Here is a 14,859-nt window from a genome sequence, read left to right on the forward strand (position 1 = left end):
GTTATGTAATGACCTCCTGCAGCCCCCATCATCCTCTAATCCCCCTCATGACTTCTCCAACTCCTTTTATCCCTCCAGCCTCCCATCCCCGATGACTCCTCCAGCCCCTCTCTATCCACCATGACTCCTCCATCTCCCTCTCTATCCACCATGACTCCTCCACCTCCCTCTATCCACCATGACTCCTCCACCTCCCTCTATCCACCATGACTCCTCCACCTCCCTCTATCCACCATGACTCCTCCACCTCCCTCTATCCACCATGACTCCTCCACCTCCCTCTATCCACCATGACTCCTCCACCTCCCTCTATCCACCATGACTCCTCCACCTCCCTCTATCCACCATGACTCCTCCACCTCCCTCTATCCACCATGACTCCTCCAGCCCCTCTCTATCCACCATGACTCCTCCACCTCCCTCTATCCACCATGACTCCTCCACCTCCCTCTATCCACCATGACTCCTCCACCTCCCTCTATTCACCATGACTCCTCCACCTCCCTCTATCCACCATGACTCCTCCATCTCCCTCTATCCACCATGACTCCTCCACCTCCCTCTATCCACCATGACTCCTCCACCTCCCTCTATCCACCATGACTCCTCCACCTCCCTCTATCCACCATGACTCCTCCACCTCCCTCTATCCACCATGACTCCTCCACCTCCCTCTATCCACCATGACTCCTCCACCTCCCTCTATCCACCATGACTCCTCCAGCCCCTCTCTATCCACCATGACTCCTCCACCTCCCTCTATCCACCATGACTCCTCCACTTCCCTCTATCCACCATGACTCCTCCACCTCCCTCTATCCACCATGACTCCTCCACCTCCCTCTATCCACCATGACTCCTCCACCTCCCTCTATCCACCATGACTCCTCCACCTCCCTCTATCCACCATGACTCCTCCACCTCCCTCTATCCACCATGACTCCTCCACCTCCCTCTATCCACCATGACTCCTCCACCTCCCTCTATCCACCATGACTCCTCCACCTCCCTCTATCCACCATGACTCCTCCACCTCCCTCTATCCACCATGACTCCTCCATCTCCCTCTATCCACCATGACTCCTCCACCTCCCTCTATCCACCATGACTCCTCCACCTCCCTCTATCCACCATGACTCCTCCATCTCCCTCTATCCACCATGACTCCTCCACCTCCCTCTATCCACCATGACTCCTCCACCTCCCTCTATCCACCATGACTTCTCCAGGCCTCTCTATCCTCCATGACTCCTCCCGGCCTCTCTATCCTCCATGACTCCTCCAGGCCTCTCTATCCACCATGACTCCTCCATCTCCCTCTATCCACCATGACTCCTCCACCTCCCTCTATCCACCATGACTTCTCCAGGCCTCTCTATCCTCCATGACTCCTCCCGGCCTCTCTATCCTCCATGACTCCTCCAGGCCTCTCTATCCACCATGACTCCTCCACCTCCCTCTATCCACCATGACTCCTCCAGGCCTCTCTATCCACCATGACTCCTCCAGCCCCTCTCTATCCACCATGACTCCTCCAGGCCTCTCTATCCACCATGACTCCTCCAGGCCTCTCTATCCACCATGACTCCTCCAGGCCTCTCTATGCTCCATGACTCCACCAGCCCTCTCTATCCACCATGACTCCTCCAGCCCTTCTCTATCCACCATGACTCCTCCAGCCCCTCTATCCACCATGACTCCTCCAGGCCTCTCTATCCTCCATGACTCCTCCAGCCCTCTCTATCCACCATGACTCCTCCAGCCCTCTCTATCCACCATGACTCCTCCAGCCCCTCTATCCACCATGATTCCTCCAGCCCTTCTCTATCCACCATGACTCCTCCAGCCCTTCTCTATCCACCATGACTCCTCCAGGCCTCTCTATCCTCCATGACTCCTCCAGCCCCTCTCTATCCACCATGACTCCTCCAGGCCTCTCTATCCTCCATGACTCCTCCAGCCCTCTCTATCCTCCATGACTCCTCCAGCCCCTCTCTATCCCCTATGATTCCACCAGGCCTCTCTATCCCCCATAAACACCAGAAAAGGTCCCCAGGGGATAATTGGGCAAACATACAGTATCTATCTATATATATATATATATATATATATATATATAAACAATAAACTCCTTGGGGGAAATTCTCCCCTCAGGGATAACCCTGACTAAAGACCCCAAATAAATTAAAACTTAACCTTTATTGTTTTAAGTAAAATTATAAATTTGTGCGCAGTGGCCACTAGGTGGCAGTGGTGTATTAAAATTACACTGTATGCATTCAGGTTCCTAATGAATGAAAGGGTTATCCAGGAAAAAAAACTTTTTTATATAAATCAACTGGCTCCAGAAAGTAAAACAGATTTGTAAATTACTTCTATTAAAAAATCTTAATCCTTTCAGTACTTATGAGCTTCTGAAGTTAAGGTTGTTCTTTTCTGTCTAAGTCCTCTCTGATGACACCTGTCTCAGGAACCGCCCAGTTTAGAAGCAAATCCCCATAGCAAACCTCTTCTAAACTGGGCGGTTTCCGAGATAGGTGTCATCAGAGAGCACTTAGACAGAAAAGAACAACCTTAACTTCAGAAGCTCATAAGTACTGAAAGGATTAAATAATTTACAAATCTGTTAAACTTTCTGGAGCCTGTTGATATATATAAATAAAAAAATTTTTTTTCCTGGAATATCCCTTTAACTTCTTATGTCCGTGAATCCAGACTTTAATGAAATGGATTGCTGGATATGTGTTTATACCGTCTACAGACTAGTATTTCCAGCAATCCATATATTTTGGGAACAAATGTCACAGTGTTGAGCTAAAATGTCTTATCCTCTCTCCTAACGTTTCGCCATTAGATGGCTTTTTCAAAGGCGCGAGGCATGTCAGAGATACCGGCTTCCGGCTATTTATAGACTAGCTATTTCCATATTTGATTGCTCAGCGTTCTAAACATCCAATTAACATCCGTAGCTACATCAATACGTCATTTACCGCACATTCATTGGTGCATGTGATCTTTCTATGTGCCTATTATATTGCTTGTGCAGCGCATGTCAGCAAACGTTACCTAATCAGTGCCCTCCAGGTGAGTCCCATTTCTCGTGCATGTCAGAGGACTTTAACCTATTTAACCCCACCAGGTATATACTGCGCATGATCACCCGATTTTCGCACATGTTTTCGGACTTAGTTCTTTTATTGCAATGCGCTCCGGTATCTGCGCCTGTTTTGGTCTTTGTGATATTCTCTTTATCTCATCAACATCTGCGCATGTCTTCAGACTTTATCATTTTTTCATTGTTTTTCCGTGTCTATATATGTAATATTCCGTAATACTTCATGGGCTATATGTTACTTTGTATCCAGCGCATCTCATTGGACTTATCGATCTTTGTCATGCACTCCAGTAAATCAGTGAAACTCTAAAGAGATCATTACTATTTATTGAATTATTTGACTTTTACCATCCGTTTTATTTCACTATGTTGGTATAAATATTATATATATTACCTAAACTGGATTATTTTATTCATGAATTTATATCATCTGTCTCTTTTTTATATATATTGATCCTTTCTTTCTATTTATTCAATAGGTATTATACCATTACTTATTACCCAGATCCCTCCTCGGTAAGTGGTGACATACTACATTATTTCAATATAATATTATTTTTATTACCCGTATTTATCGGCGTATAACACACACTTTTTAGGCTAAAATTTTTTGCCTTAAGTCTATGTGCGTGTTATACGCCGATACACCCCCAGGAAAGGCAGGGGGAGAGAGGCCGTCGCTGCCGCTTCTCTCCCCCTGCCTTTCCTGGGGTCTAGAGCCCTGCTGCCGGCCCTTCTCTCCCCCTGGCTATTGGCGCCGCTGCCCATTCTGTCCCCCTGACTATCGGTGCCGGCGCCCCATTGCTGGCGCCGCTAGCCTGGGGGAGAGAAGCGGCGCCGACAGCCAGGGGGAGAGAAGGGGCAGCGGCACCCATTGCCGGCGCCGCTGCCCCGTTGCCTCCCCCCATCCCCGGTTGTATAATTACCTGTTGCCGGGGTCGGGTCCGCGCTGCTTCAGGCCTCCAGTGTGCGCCCCCTGGGTCGTTGCTATGCGCTGCATAACGTCAGTGCGCCGCACCGTGCAGTGCATAGCAACGACACAGGGGACGCACACCGGAGGCCAGGGGGACAGAACGGGCAGCGGCAACGGGCAGCGGAACCGATAGCCAGGGGGAGAGAAGGGCCGGCAGCAGCGCTCTAGACCCCAGAAAAGGCAGGGGGAGAGAAGCGGGCAGCGACGGCCTCTCTCCCCCTGCCTTTCCTGGGGGTGTATCGGGGTATACACGCGCACACACGCACCCTCATTTTACCATGGATATTTGGGTAAAAAACTTTTTTTACCCAAATATCCTTGGTAAAATGAGGGTGCGTGTTATAGGCCGGTGCGTGGTATACCCCGATAAATATGGTATATAAATCTTTTGTTTTATTTGTGGATGTTGTTGATCTGCTCTATACAACAATTGATACTCTAACATTATCACCCCTGCCTACATTGTTACATATATTAAATAAATATTTACTTATTCCAAAAATGCTAAAAAGGAAAAATCTTCATTTAATCCCTTTGGACTTCGGCTGCCTAGCCGATATATTGCTCCATGTCTCCTTTCCTTTCGCCAATTTTCATCCTCCTCAAACCCCAGAATTTAAAGGGGCATTCCGGGCAAAAATATTTTATCCCCTATCCAAAGGATAGGGGATAAGATATTTGATCGCGGGGGTCCCGCCCAGACCCCCCCCCCCCCGCAATCTCCTTGCAGCACCCTCATTCTATGCGGGTGCTGATTCTCCAGTTTCGGAAACCACCAGATTTCCCAGACTGGGGACGTCACGTCACGCCCCCTCCATTCATGTCACCTCCCCAGTCCCGGAAACCTGGAGGTTTCCGAAACTAGAGACGCAGTCCCCACATAGAATGAGGGTGCTGCAGGGAGATTGTGGGGGGTCTCAGCAGCGGGACCCCCGCGATCAGACATCTTATCCCCTATCCTTTGGATAGGGGATAAAATGTTTTTTGCCGGAATACCCCTTTAATGGAATATTTCTCCTTGGCATGTACTTTGCTCATATGATTTGCCAAGGGTGCATCGGCTCCTGTACGGATGGTGCTTTTACTCACCCTCTTCCGGAGCTCCTGAATCGTTTTACCTATGTATAATTTGGGACAAGGGCATTGAGCCACAGATATAAAAATATTTGTCCCACAATTCACAAAATCCCAAATGACATATTTTTTCCCATCAACTGGATTGGTAAAATCTAGGGCTGCAACGATTAATCGCCATTATCGATAAAATTCAATAACAGGATTTGTCCACGTTTCGGCTGTGATAACACTGCAGCAGGCGCGCGGTCAGACGCTAGTCCGCACCGCCGCAGCCTCTGTTCAGTTAGTTTAGTCCCTGTCCCACCTTCCGCTACCCACTGCTCACTAATCACGTGTGCGGCTGCTTCTTTGAACTCCTCCCCTCCCCCGCCGCTTGTGGACGCTCTACACTTATGGAGCCTCAGCCTGCCGTGGAGGACTCCGTACTACTGCCGCCGGTAGGACAGTTTCCTGCAGTTTAATGCGCTCTGCCCCTGTTACTGCCGCATTGCTTATTGACACACACATGGGGGGTATCTGCAGTGCATTGCACCCTAGTGTCATCTACAGACACTAGGATGCAATGCTCTGCACATACCCCCATGTGTATAGTAATGTAAGTGTGTACTACATGCACACTGCTATACACATGGTAGTATGTGCAGAGCATTGCATCCTAGTGTCCGTACTACTACTAGGGTGCAATGCTCTGCAGTCTGCAAATACCCCCATGTGTATAGGAGTGCTATCGAAAAAGTGTAAAGTAAAAACAAATTAAATGTAAATAAACTGCCCACCAATAAAAATTAGCTCCACCTTTTCCTATTGCTATACAAAAATTTAAAACAAAAACAACAAAAAAATTATTTTACATATCTGCCGCATGGCTAATTGTCTGAACTATTAAAATTACCGTATTTATCGGCGTATAACACGCACTTTTTAGGCTAAAATTTTTAGCCTAAAGTCTATGTGCGTGTTATACGTCAATACACCTCCAGGAAAGGCAGGGGGAGAGAGGCCGTCGCTGCCCGCTTCTCTCCCCCTGCCTTTCCTGGGGTCTAGAGCCCTGCTGCCGGCCCTTCTCTCCCCCTGGCTATCGGCGCCGCCGACGATGTGATGACGACGAAGGAGAGCACCGGCCATGCAGGGGATCCCGGCATGGAGCAGTCATTCACCGGAGCAGGTAAGGTCCCTCCCGGTGTCCTGGAATCTTTTCGGGACACTGCGATTTCACCGCGGCGGTCCTGAACAGCCCGACTGAGCAGCCGGGTTAGTTTTGTCCTCTACGATAAGTAAGACTCAGTTTTAAGCCTACTTTGCTCTTCAGATCTGGATCCGACATAAGAATATGCCAGTGTTTTTAGAATCTCATAGATTCTCTCTGAGTAGGCATCATAGGTCTCTATGCATCATATTAGATTTTCCTCTTCCCCATCTTCTTTCCTTTTGCTGTCCAGTAATTCCACACGATTAGTCCTCTTTGCTCTATTAAATGCTTGATGCATATATTTGGCTGGATAGCCTCTCTGCTTGAATTTTTTCATTAAATATAATTTTTTCATTAAATTATTACTGAAAGTGGTCTCCTCAGAGCAGTTTCTTCTTGCCCTGAGGTATTGCCCTCCTTCGGGATGCTTGATGCCAACTTTCCCAATGTAATAAGTTGTTCGTGGCTGTTGGTTTCCTGTAGATGTTTGTTTGAATTTTATTAATTTTATCTATGTATAAAGTGATATCAAAAAAATTCAATGTTCTTCAACCAATGTCTGATGTAAATTTCATACCTACTGTATTGTGATTTAATCTACTAACAAATTCTGAAAACAAAGAAGATAACCCATCCCAAAAAATTAATCTATGTACCTTCCCCAAAATAAAATGTGCTTAATGAACAAACTGAAATCCTCACCAAAGACAATAGTGCTCTCCCACTACCCCAAAAAAAGATTTGCATAAGTGGGTGCACAAAACGTGCCCATGGCGGTTCCTTCACCTGATGGTAAAAAAAACGTCAAACAAAAAAATGATTATGTGTTAGTACAAATAATAATGTGAATCCAGGTAGAAAAAACAGACATGGCCGCACATCCACAATTTTGTATTTTGATCTACTTGCTTCTCAGCATAATTTCAAAAACAAACAGGTTGTTAATATACATTTTGATCAAAAGGTAAAAGCCCACTCGCCACATCAAGGCCACATATTAGGAGTGGGTCCCTAACGTCTCTAGCATAAAATGGCATAGCACTGGGCGGCGTCCACCACCGCCGCGACACCAGTCCCCACAGGGGGAACGACCCATTGGCAAAATTCCCATAGCAAACATATGCTGCTCTGGACAGTTCCTAAAATGGACAGCAGAGGTCAGCAGAGAGCACTGTGGTCATGACATCAAAGGAAATGCATTTCTTTTTTTGGATTTCTCTTTAGTATACAGCCCCTAAAAAGTGCTGGAAGGATTAAGATTTTTTAATAGAAAAGATTTACAAATCTGTGTAACTTTCTGGCACCAGTTGATTTAAAAAAAAAAGTTTTCCACGGGAGTACCCCTTTAAAACAATAAAGGTTAAGTTTTAATTTATTGGGGGTCTTTAGTCAGGGTTGTCCCTGAGGGGAGAAATTCCCCAAGGAGTTTATTGTTAATATACTATATCTCTATCCACCATGATTCCTTCAGCCCCTCTCTATCCCCCATGATTCCTCCAGCCCGTCTCTATCCACCATGACTCCTCCAGCCCCTCTCTATCCCCCATGACTCCTCCAGCCCTTTCTATCGACCATGATTCCTCCAGCCCTCTCTATCCACCATGACTCCTCCAGCCCCTCTCTATCCCCCATGACTCCTCCAGCCCTTTCTATCCACCATGATTCCTACAGCCCCTCACTATCGACCATGACACCTCCAGGTCCTCTCTATCTACCATGACTCATCCAGCCCCACTCTATCCCCCCATGACTCCTCCAGCCCCTCTCTATCCCCCATGATTCCTCCAGCTCTCTCTATCCACCAAGATTCCTCCAGCCCCTCTCTATCCCCCATGACTCCTCCAGCCCCCTCTCTATCCCCCATGATTCCTCCAGCCCCTCTCTATCCCCCATGACGCCTCCGGACCCTCTCTATCCCCCATGACTCATCCAGCCCCTCTCTATCCCCCATGATTCCTTGAGCCCCTCTCTATCCCCCATGATGCCTCCAGCCCCTCTCTATCTACCATGATTCCTCCAGCCCCCTCTTTCCCCCATGACTGCTCCAGCCCCTCTCTATCCCCCCCATGACTCCTCTAGCCCTCTCTATCCTCCATGACTCCTCCAGCCCTCTCTATCCACCAAGATTCCTCCAGCCCCTCTCTATCCACCATGACTCCTCCAGCCCCTCTCTATCCACCATGACTCCTCCAGCCCCCTCTCTATCCCCCCATGACTACTCCAGCCCCTCTCTATCCCCATGATGCCTCCAGCCCCTCTCTATCCCCCATGACTTCTCCAGCCCCTCTCTATCCCCCATGACTCCTCCAGCCCCTCTCTATCCCCCATGACTCCTCCAGCCCCTCTCTATCCCCCATGACTTCTCCAGCCCCTCTCTATCCCCCATGACTCCTCCAGCCCCTCTCTATCCCCCATGACTCCTCCAGCCCCTCTCTATCCCCCATGACTCCTCCAGCCCCTCTCTATCCCCCATGACTCCTCCAGCCCCTCTCTATCCTCCATGACTCCTCCAGCCACTCTCTATCCACCATGACTCCTCGGCCCCCTCTCTATCCACCATGACTCCTCCAGCCCCTCTCTATCCTCCATGACTCCTCCAGCCACTCTCTATCCACCATGACTCCTCGGCCCCCTCTCTATCCACCATGACTCCTCCGGCCCCTCTAACTCACTGACTCACATATAACTGAGGGAAGTTTATAAAGGTCTGTAATATAAAGTTCTGTCCTTACCCCTCCCAAGCTCTACCATGAGGGCGTCCATGTTATGAGGATCCTGAAGAACTCGAGGCCTGTAACCTGTGGGAAGAGAAAATAATATCAACACTATAGACACCGAGGATCAGCAGATGCCATATGTGCCTTGTCCTTTGCATCTACAACAATACACTGCGGCCGAGCCTGAATAAACAGGGGACAGGGGGGAAAGATATCAACAAAATAGTTAGTGCAGCCCTGAAAGTGACTGGAGGATAAGAGTGGAATAGTAATAGCAGAATAGTGAGTGCCACTTTGGAGGTGACTTGAGAATAAGACATGATGTAACAGCAGAACAATTGGGGAGATTCATTAAAACTTGTGCAGAGGAAGGGTGGTGGAGTTGCTTGTAGCAACCAGATTGCTTCTTCAATTTTTAAAAAGGACTCTGAAAAATGAAAGAAGCAATCTGATTGATTGCCATAGGCAACTGAACCGCTCTTCCTCTGCACAGGTTTTGATACATTTCTCCAAATGAGTGCAGCTCTGGAGGTGACAGGAGGACAGGAGGGTGTAGTCACTGTGTGCCCCTGATCTCCTGAGAATCCAGACTGTCAGGAGGAGAGCGGCTGATTTTTCCACCTTCCTTTCCGAGAAAGTGTCAGCTTCAGTGACCTCAGCATGGGCCCAGTGAGCCCTCATGGGCCCTCATGGTCACTGCCGGTGGGGGGGGCTGGTGCTGAGATAAAGATAATGGACAGTGCTCTATGTGGAGGAGTAAGGAAATCTAATAGGGTTCTCCACAATGTGGACCCTACTCTTCCAGCGACGGGTGGAGGCCAAAAGGATTCTAATATGGATGGAAAGTCTACAAACAAGGTCAGCACAAAAGGAGGTCCAGGTGCAGAGCAATGGGGCCTCATGGGGCCACGAGAGTCAGTGGTGACTGATGGGTCCAGGATCTCAGCCAAGCTGGTTGAAAATGAACAGATAGGAAAAAAGCTGAAAGGGTTTAGAGATTACCTGAATTTTTCCAGGCCACAAGCAAAGTCAGCATCCGGGAATAAGAGGTCGGAGTGCTCCGCTAAGGTAAAGGCTCTGCAGCAGGAGATCAGAGAGAGCGAGCTGGGGGTCCTGGAGGGCAGCCATCAGAGCAAGTAAACTGCAAATGTTCCTCTTGTGCATCCTGGGCCATCTCCACGGTGGGCCATTTCATGGTGAAACCCCAATAATCTGCCTATCCCCACTACTGTGTGTGTAGAGGTGGACCAGAGGACAACTAAGACAGCGGAGAATGCCAACCTTGCTTGTCAGGGCCGGCACCAGTAAGGGACTGGCTGAGAGGCTGGACATGGTTGTGGACAAGGTAAGGGGCCTCCATTCAGAGAGCTCTGGCATTGTAGGGGTGGAAAATCCATAAAAAAATTTAAAGTGGTATTCCGGGTTTATACATCTTATCCTTTATCCCCTAAGGACAGGGGATAAGATGTATGATCACAGGGGTCCTGCCGCTGGGGACCCGATGATCTTGGTGCAGCCCATGGCATTCTGTCCCAGTTGCTACCTCCGAGATGGGACATCACGCCGGCCCCCACCCCATTCATGTCTATGGGAGGGGGCATGATGGCCGTCACGCCCCCTCCCATAGACATGAATGGAGGGGGCGTGATGTGTCCTCACTAGCGGGTGTGGCCATGACGTCACATCCCCCTCTTGGAGGCAGCACTGGGCACAGAATGCCGTGGGCTGCAACGAGATCGTGGGGGTCCTTTGGATAGGGGATAAGCTGTATAAAGCTGGAATACACCCTTTAATGTTGTGGGTGGCTCCCTAGGTAGGTCCAGTGCTGCGGGACATTCCTCTGCAGGCAACTGTCAACAATATCATATGTATATATGTGTGTCTCAGAAGGTACTGGACCAGTGACAAAATGACATGGACAAGGCCAGGACTAGCATAAGAACCAACCAAGTAATACTAACCAAGCTATGATAGAAGCAGCTGAGGGCAAAGTGATGTCTCCGGAAGTTTTTAAAGGGAGAGCTACGGCCAAATCAAATGTGCCCAATGAGGTCGGAGATGCCAGCCTAAAACCCAATAATGTTATACTAAAACCAGCCGCACTGCAACTAAGCCAGTCAGTCCAGTGCAGAGGGAGGCTCATGTTATGTCTTTCGATGCACTACTTTTGCTCATGTGACTTCTGCTATTGTTGCTGGGGGTGGTCTCGATGCCCCTCCACTAGTGGCTGTTGCTCTGGTAAGGACCTATGCTTATATCGCTGCTGGGGGTCCTAGGAGATCCTCTTCATCCAGGAGAAGGTAACTTGCAATGACACCTCCTGAAGAGAATTAATATATAAACGAAAAAAGGCAACAAGAGGTGCGCCCCCTAGTGAGGACTGTTTATCATGAGTGAAGAGATGAGACAAAGATGGGTTCTTACCCCTAGGTGTTGCGCTCAGAGCACAACACCTACAGTAGCGTCTGGATGTAGATAGTCAGATGGAATTGCTGCCACGAGGAACTTCCCGGTGTGACTTCAGTCGGACAGGTGGAGTAAGATAGCAAGAGATGTGTAAATAAGTTCCTCTAAAGAAGACGCTGGTAACCAAAGGTGGAGAATAACTTCTTTATTTGCTACGTGTTTCAATCCCGAACCGGAATCTTCTCCTGAAGAGAAGGGACAGGATGCTCCAGGTAGAGGGTCGGGAGGTCAATTTGGCTTTTTCAGTTGAAAGACATTGACTTGGGGCATTCTAGGAGCCCAATGGGGAGGTGGTCTGCTCCCTTCCAACAGGCGGGCAAATGTCCTGTATGAGGGGGGATGATGTGAGCCCTTCTAGGGAAAAAGTCGTGGAGATACTTTTGCAAATGGGATTAAGGGCGAATGACGTCTCTGATCCACCCAATCGGGCTTCAAAGTTCGACATCAGTTGCATAAAGCCAGAAGGGCTCGAGCTCTTCTGGTCTCATCACAAGCAATGGACGAGCCTGTCTGGCGGGATTTTGGTCAAGAAAGTGACCGTCCTGCCACGTAATGAGTCCCTTTCTTGCTATCACATCATAACCTGGCTGAGCAGGTATGGGGAGGTGACGGACGTCCCCAGGAAAAATCTGAAAAAAACTTGTAATTTGGTCCAGAGCCTCCGTTGTTCAGACAACACTGCCCCGCACATTCCAACAGTCGCCTTCCTGGGCCTCAATACGATCCATGTCTTTTACCCGGGACTGACGAAACTGTCCCACAAGTGTGGTGATCTCAGTCACCGCTCCGAGCGGATGTGCACATTGTGTGGAGGGTCATTTTGGTCCCCGGTTTAGCTGGTTTCCTCAAACTACCTCAATGCTGTGGTCACAAGGGATGGGGAGAGCCATGAGAGGGGACCAGCAAAAGGGATCTAAAGCGAAGAACAAGAGCCCCACAAGCTTTGGTGCGAGGAAAATATATTATTTCATTGGCTGGTGAAAAGTTCTGCTGAAATATAATTGCAGCAAAATCCCATTGGGGGGGGGGGGGGGGGTAAGTATGGTGTCACCTGATGGGGGGTGTGAGTATGGTGTCACCTGATGGGGGGTGTGAGTATGGTGTCACCTGGTGGGGGGTGTGAGTATGGTGTCACCTGGTGGGGGGGTTTAGTATGGTGACAGCTGGTGGGGGCGTGTAAGTATGGTGTCAGCTGGTGGGGGGGGTGTAAGTATGGTGTCAGCTGGTGGGGCGTGTAAGTATGGTGTCAGCTGGTGGGGGGGTGTAAGTATGGTGTCAGCTGGTAGGGGGGCTGTAAGCATGGTGTCAGCTGGTGGGGGGGGGCTGTAAGTATGGTGTCAGCTGGTGGGGGGAGTGTAAGTATGGTGTCAGCTGGTGGGGGGGCTGTAAGTATGGTGCCAGCTGGTGGGGGGGGCTGTAAGTATGGTGTCAGCTGGTGGGGGGTGTGAGTATGGTGTCAGCTGGTGGGGGGGCTGTAAGTATGGTGCCAGCTGGTGGGGGGGGTGTAAGTATGGTGCCAGCTGGTGGGGGGGTGTAAGTATGGTGTCAGCTGGTGGGGGGGGGCTGTAAGCATGGTGTCAGCTGGTGGGGGGGGGGTGTAAGTATGGTGTCAGCTGGTGGGGGGGGCTGTAAGTATGGTGTCAGCTGGTGGGGGGGTGTAAGTATGGTGCCAGCTGGTGGGGGGGGTGTAAGTATGGTGTCAGCTGGTGGGGGGGGGGGGGCTGTAAGCATGGTGTCAGCTGGTGGGGGGGGGTGTAAGTATGGTGTCAGCTGGTGGGGGGGGCTGTAAGTATGGTGTCAGGTGGTGGGGGTGTAAGTATGGTGTCAGCTGGTGGGGGGGGGGTGTAAGTATGGTGCCAGCTGGTGGGGGGGTGTAAGTATGGTGTCAGCTGGTGGGGGGTGTAAGTATGGTGTCAGCTGGTGGGGGGGCTGTAAGTATGGTGCCAGCTGGTGGGGGGGGGGCTGTAAGTATGGTGTCAGCTGGTGGGGGGGGGTGTAAGTATGGTGTCAGCTGGGGGGGGTGTAAGTATGGTGTCAGCTGGTGGGGGGTGTAAGTATGGTGTCAGCTGGTGGGGGGGCTGTAAGTATGGTGCCAGCTGGTGGGGGGGGGGGGGCTGTAAGTATGGTGTCAGCTGGTGGGGGGTGTAAGTATGGTGTCATCAGCTGGTGGGGGGGGGGTGTAAGTATGGTGTCAGCTGGTGGGGGGGTGTAAGTATGGTGTCAGCTGGTGGGGGGGGGGGGGGCTGTAAGTATGGTGTCAGCTGGTGGAGGGGTGTAAGTATGGTGTCAGCTGGTGGGGGGGTGTAAGTATGGTGTCAGCTGGTGGGGGGGGGGGGTGAGTATGGTGTCAGCTGGTGGGGGGGTGTAAGTATGGTGTCAGCTGGTGGGGGGTGTAAGTATGGTGTCAGCTGGTGGGGGGGTGTGAGTATGGTGTCAGCTGGTGGGGGGGCTGTAAGTATGGTGTCAGCTGGTGGGGGGGGGGCTGTAAGTATGGTGTCAGCTGGTGGGGGGGGGTGTAAGTATGGTGTCAGCTGGTGGGGGGGTGTAAGTATGGTGTCAACTGGTGGGGGGGTGTAAGTATGGTGTCAACTGGTGGGGGGGTGTGAGTATGGTGTCAGCTGGTGGGGGGGTGTAAGTATGGTGTCAGCTGGTGGGGGGGTGTAAGTATGGTGTCAGCTGGTGGGGGGGGGGCTGTAAGTATGGTGTCAGCTGGTGGGGGGGTGTAAGTATGGTGTCAGCTGGTGGGGGGGGGCAGTAAGTATGGTGCCAGCTGGTGGGGGGGGGGCTGTAAGTATGGTGTCAGCTGGTGGGGGGGTGTAAGTATGGTGTCAGCTGGTGGGGGGTGTGAGTATGGTGTCAGCTGGTGGGGGGTGTGAGTATGGTGTCAGCTGGTGGGGGGGTGTAAGTATGGTGTCAGCTGGTGGGGGGTGTGAGTATGGTGTCAGCTGGTGGGGGGGTGTAAGTATGGTGTCAGCTGGTGGGGGGTGTGAGTATGGTGCCAGCTGGTGGGGGGGATACAATGAATGGTTATTTCTGGTATGTTTTATATTTTTAGAATAGAAAGAGTTGGAGGATAAGACATGATGTAACAGCAGAATAGTGAGTGCAGCTCTGGAGGTGACTTGGGGATAAGACATGATGTAACAGCAGAATAGTGAGTGCAGGTCTGGAGGATAAGACATGACATAACAGCAGAATAGTGAGTGCAGGTCTGGAGGATAAGACAGGATGTAACAGCAGAATAGTGAGTGCAGGTCTGGAGGATAAGACATGATGTAACAGCAGAATAGTGTGTGCAGGTCTGGAGGATAAGACAGGATGT

The 14,859-nt window shown here is 50.3% G+C and overlaps 1 protein-coding gene across 3 annotated transcripts in view; it reads right to left on the minus strand.

Annotated features, from left to right (window-relative positions):
• The window catches only part of LOC130284324 (uncharacterized), a 40,416-nt gene that overhangs the window by 21,157 nt on the left and 4,400 nt on the right, over positions 1 to 14,859 (minus strand). For 2 of the 3 annotated variants that reach the window (XM_056534566.1, XM_056534565.1), the window contains exons 1-2: positions 10,074 to 10,122; positions 9,087 to 9,152 (exon numbers count right to left, since the gene is read on the minus strand). In XM_056534566.1, the coding sequence (XP_056390541.1) occupies positions 9,087 to 9,152; positions 10,074 to 10,107 (100 nt within the window). In that variant the 5' untranslated portion in view covers positions 10,108 to 10,122. Of the gene's footprint in view, positions 1 to 9,086; positions 9,153 to 10,073; positions 10,123 to 14,859 lie in introns of those variants that run through there. The other variant, XM_056534567.1, reaches the window with a different exon arrangement.

This window comes from Hyla sarda, chromosome 8 (assembly GCF_029499605.1).
Source record: "Hyla sarda isolate aHylSar1 chromosome 8, aHylSar1.hap1, whole genome shotgun sequence".
Taxonomy (NCBI): Eukaryota; Metazoa; Chordata; class Amphibia; order Anura; family Hylidae; genus Hyla; species Hyla sarda.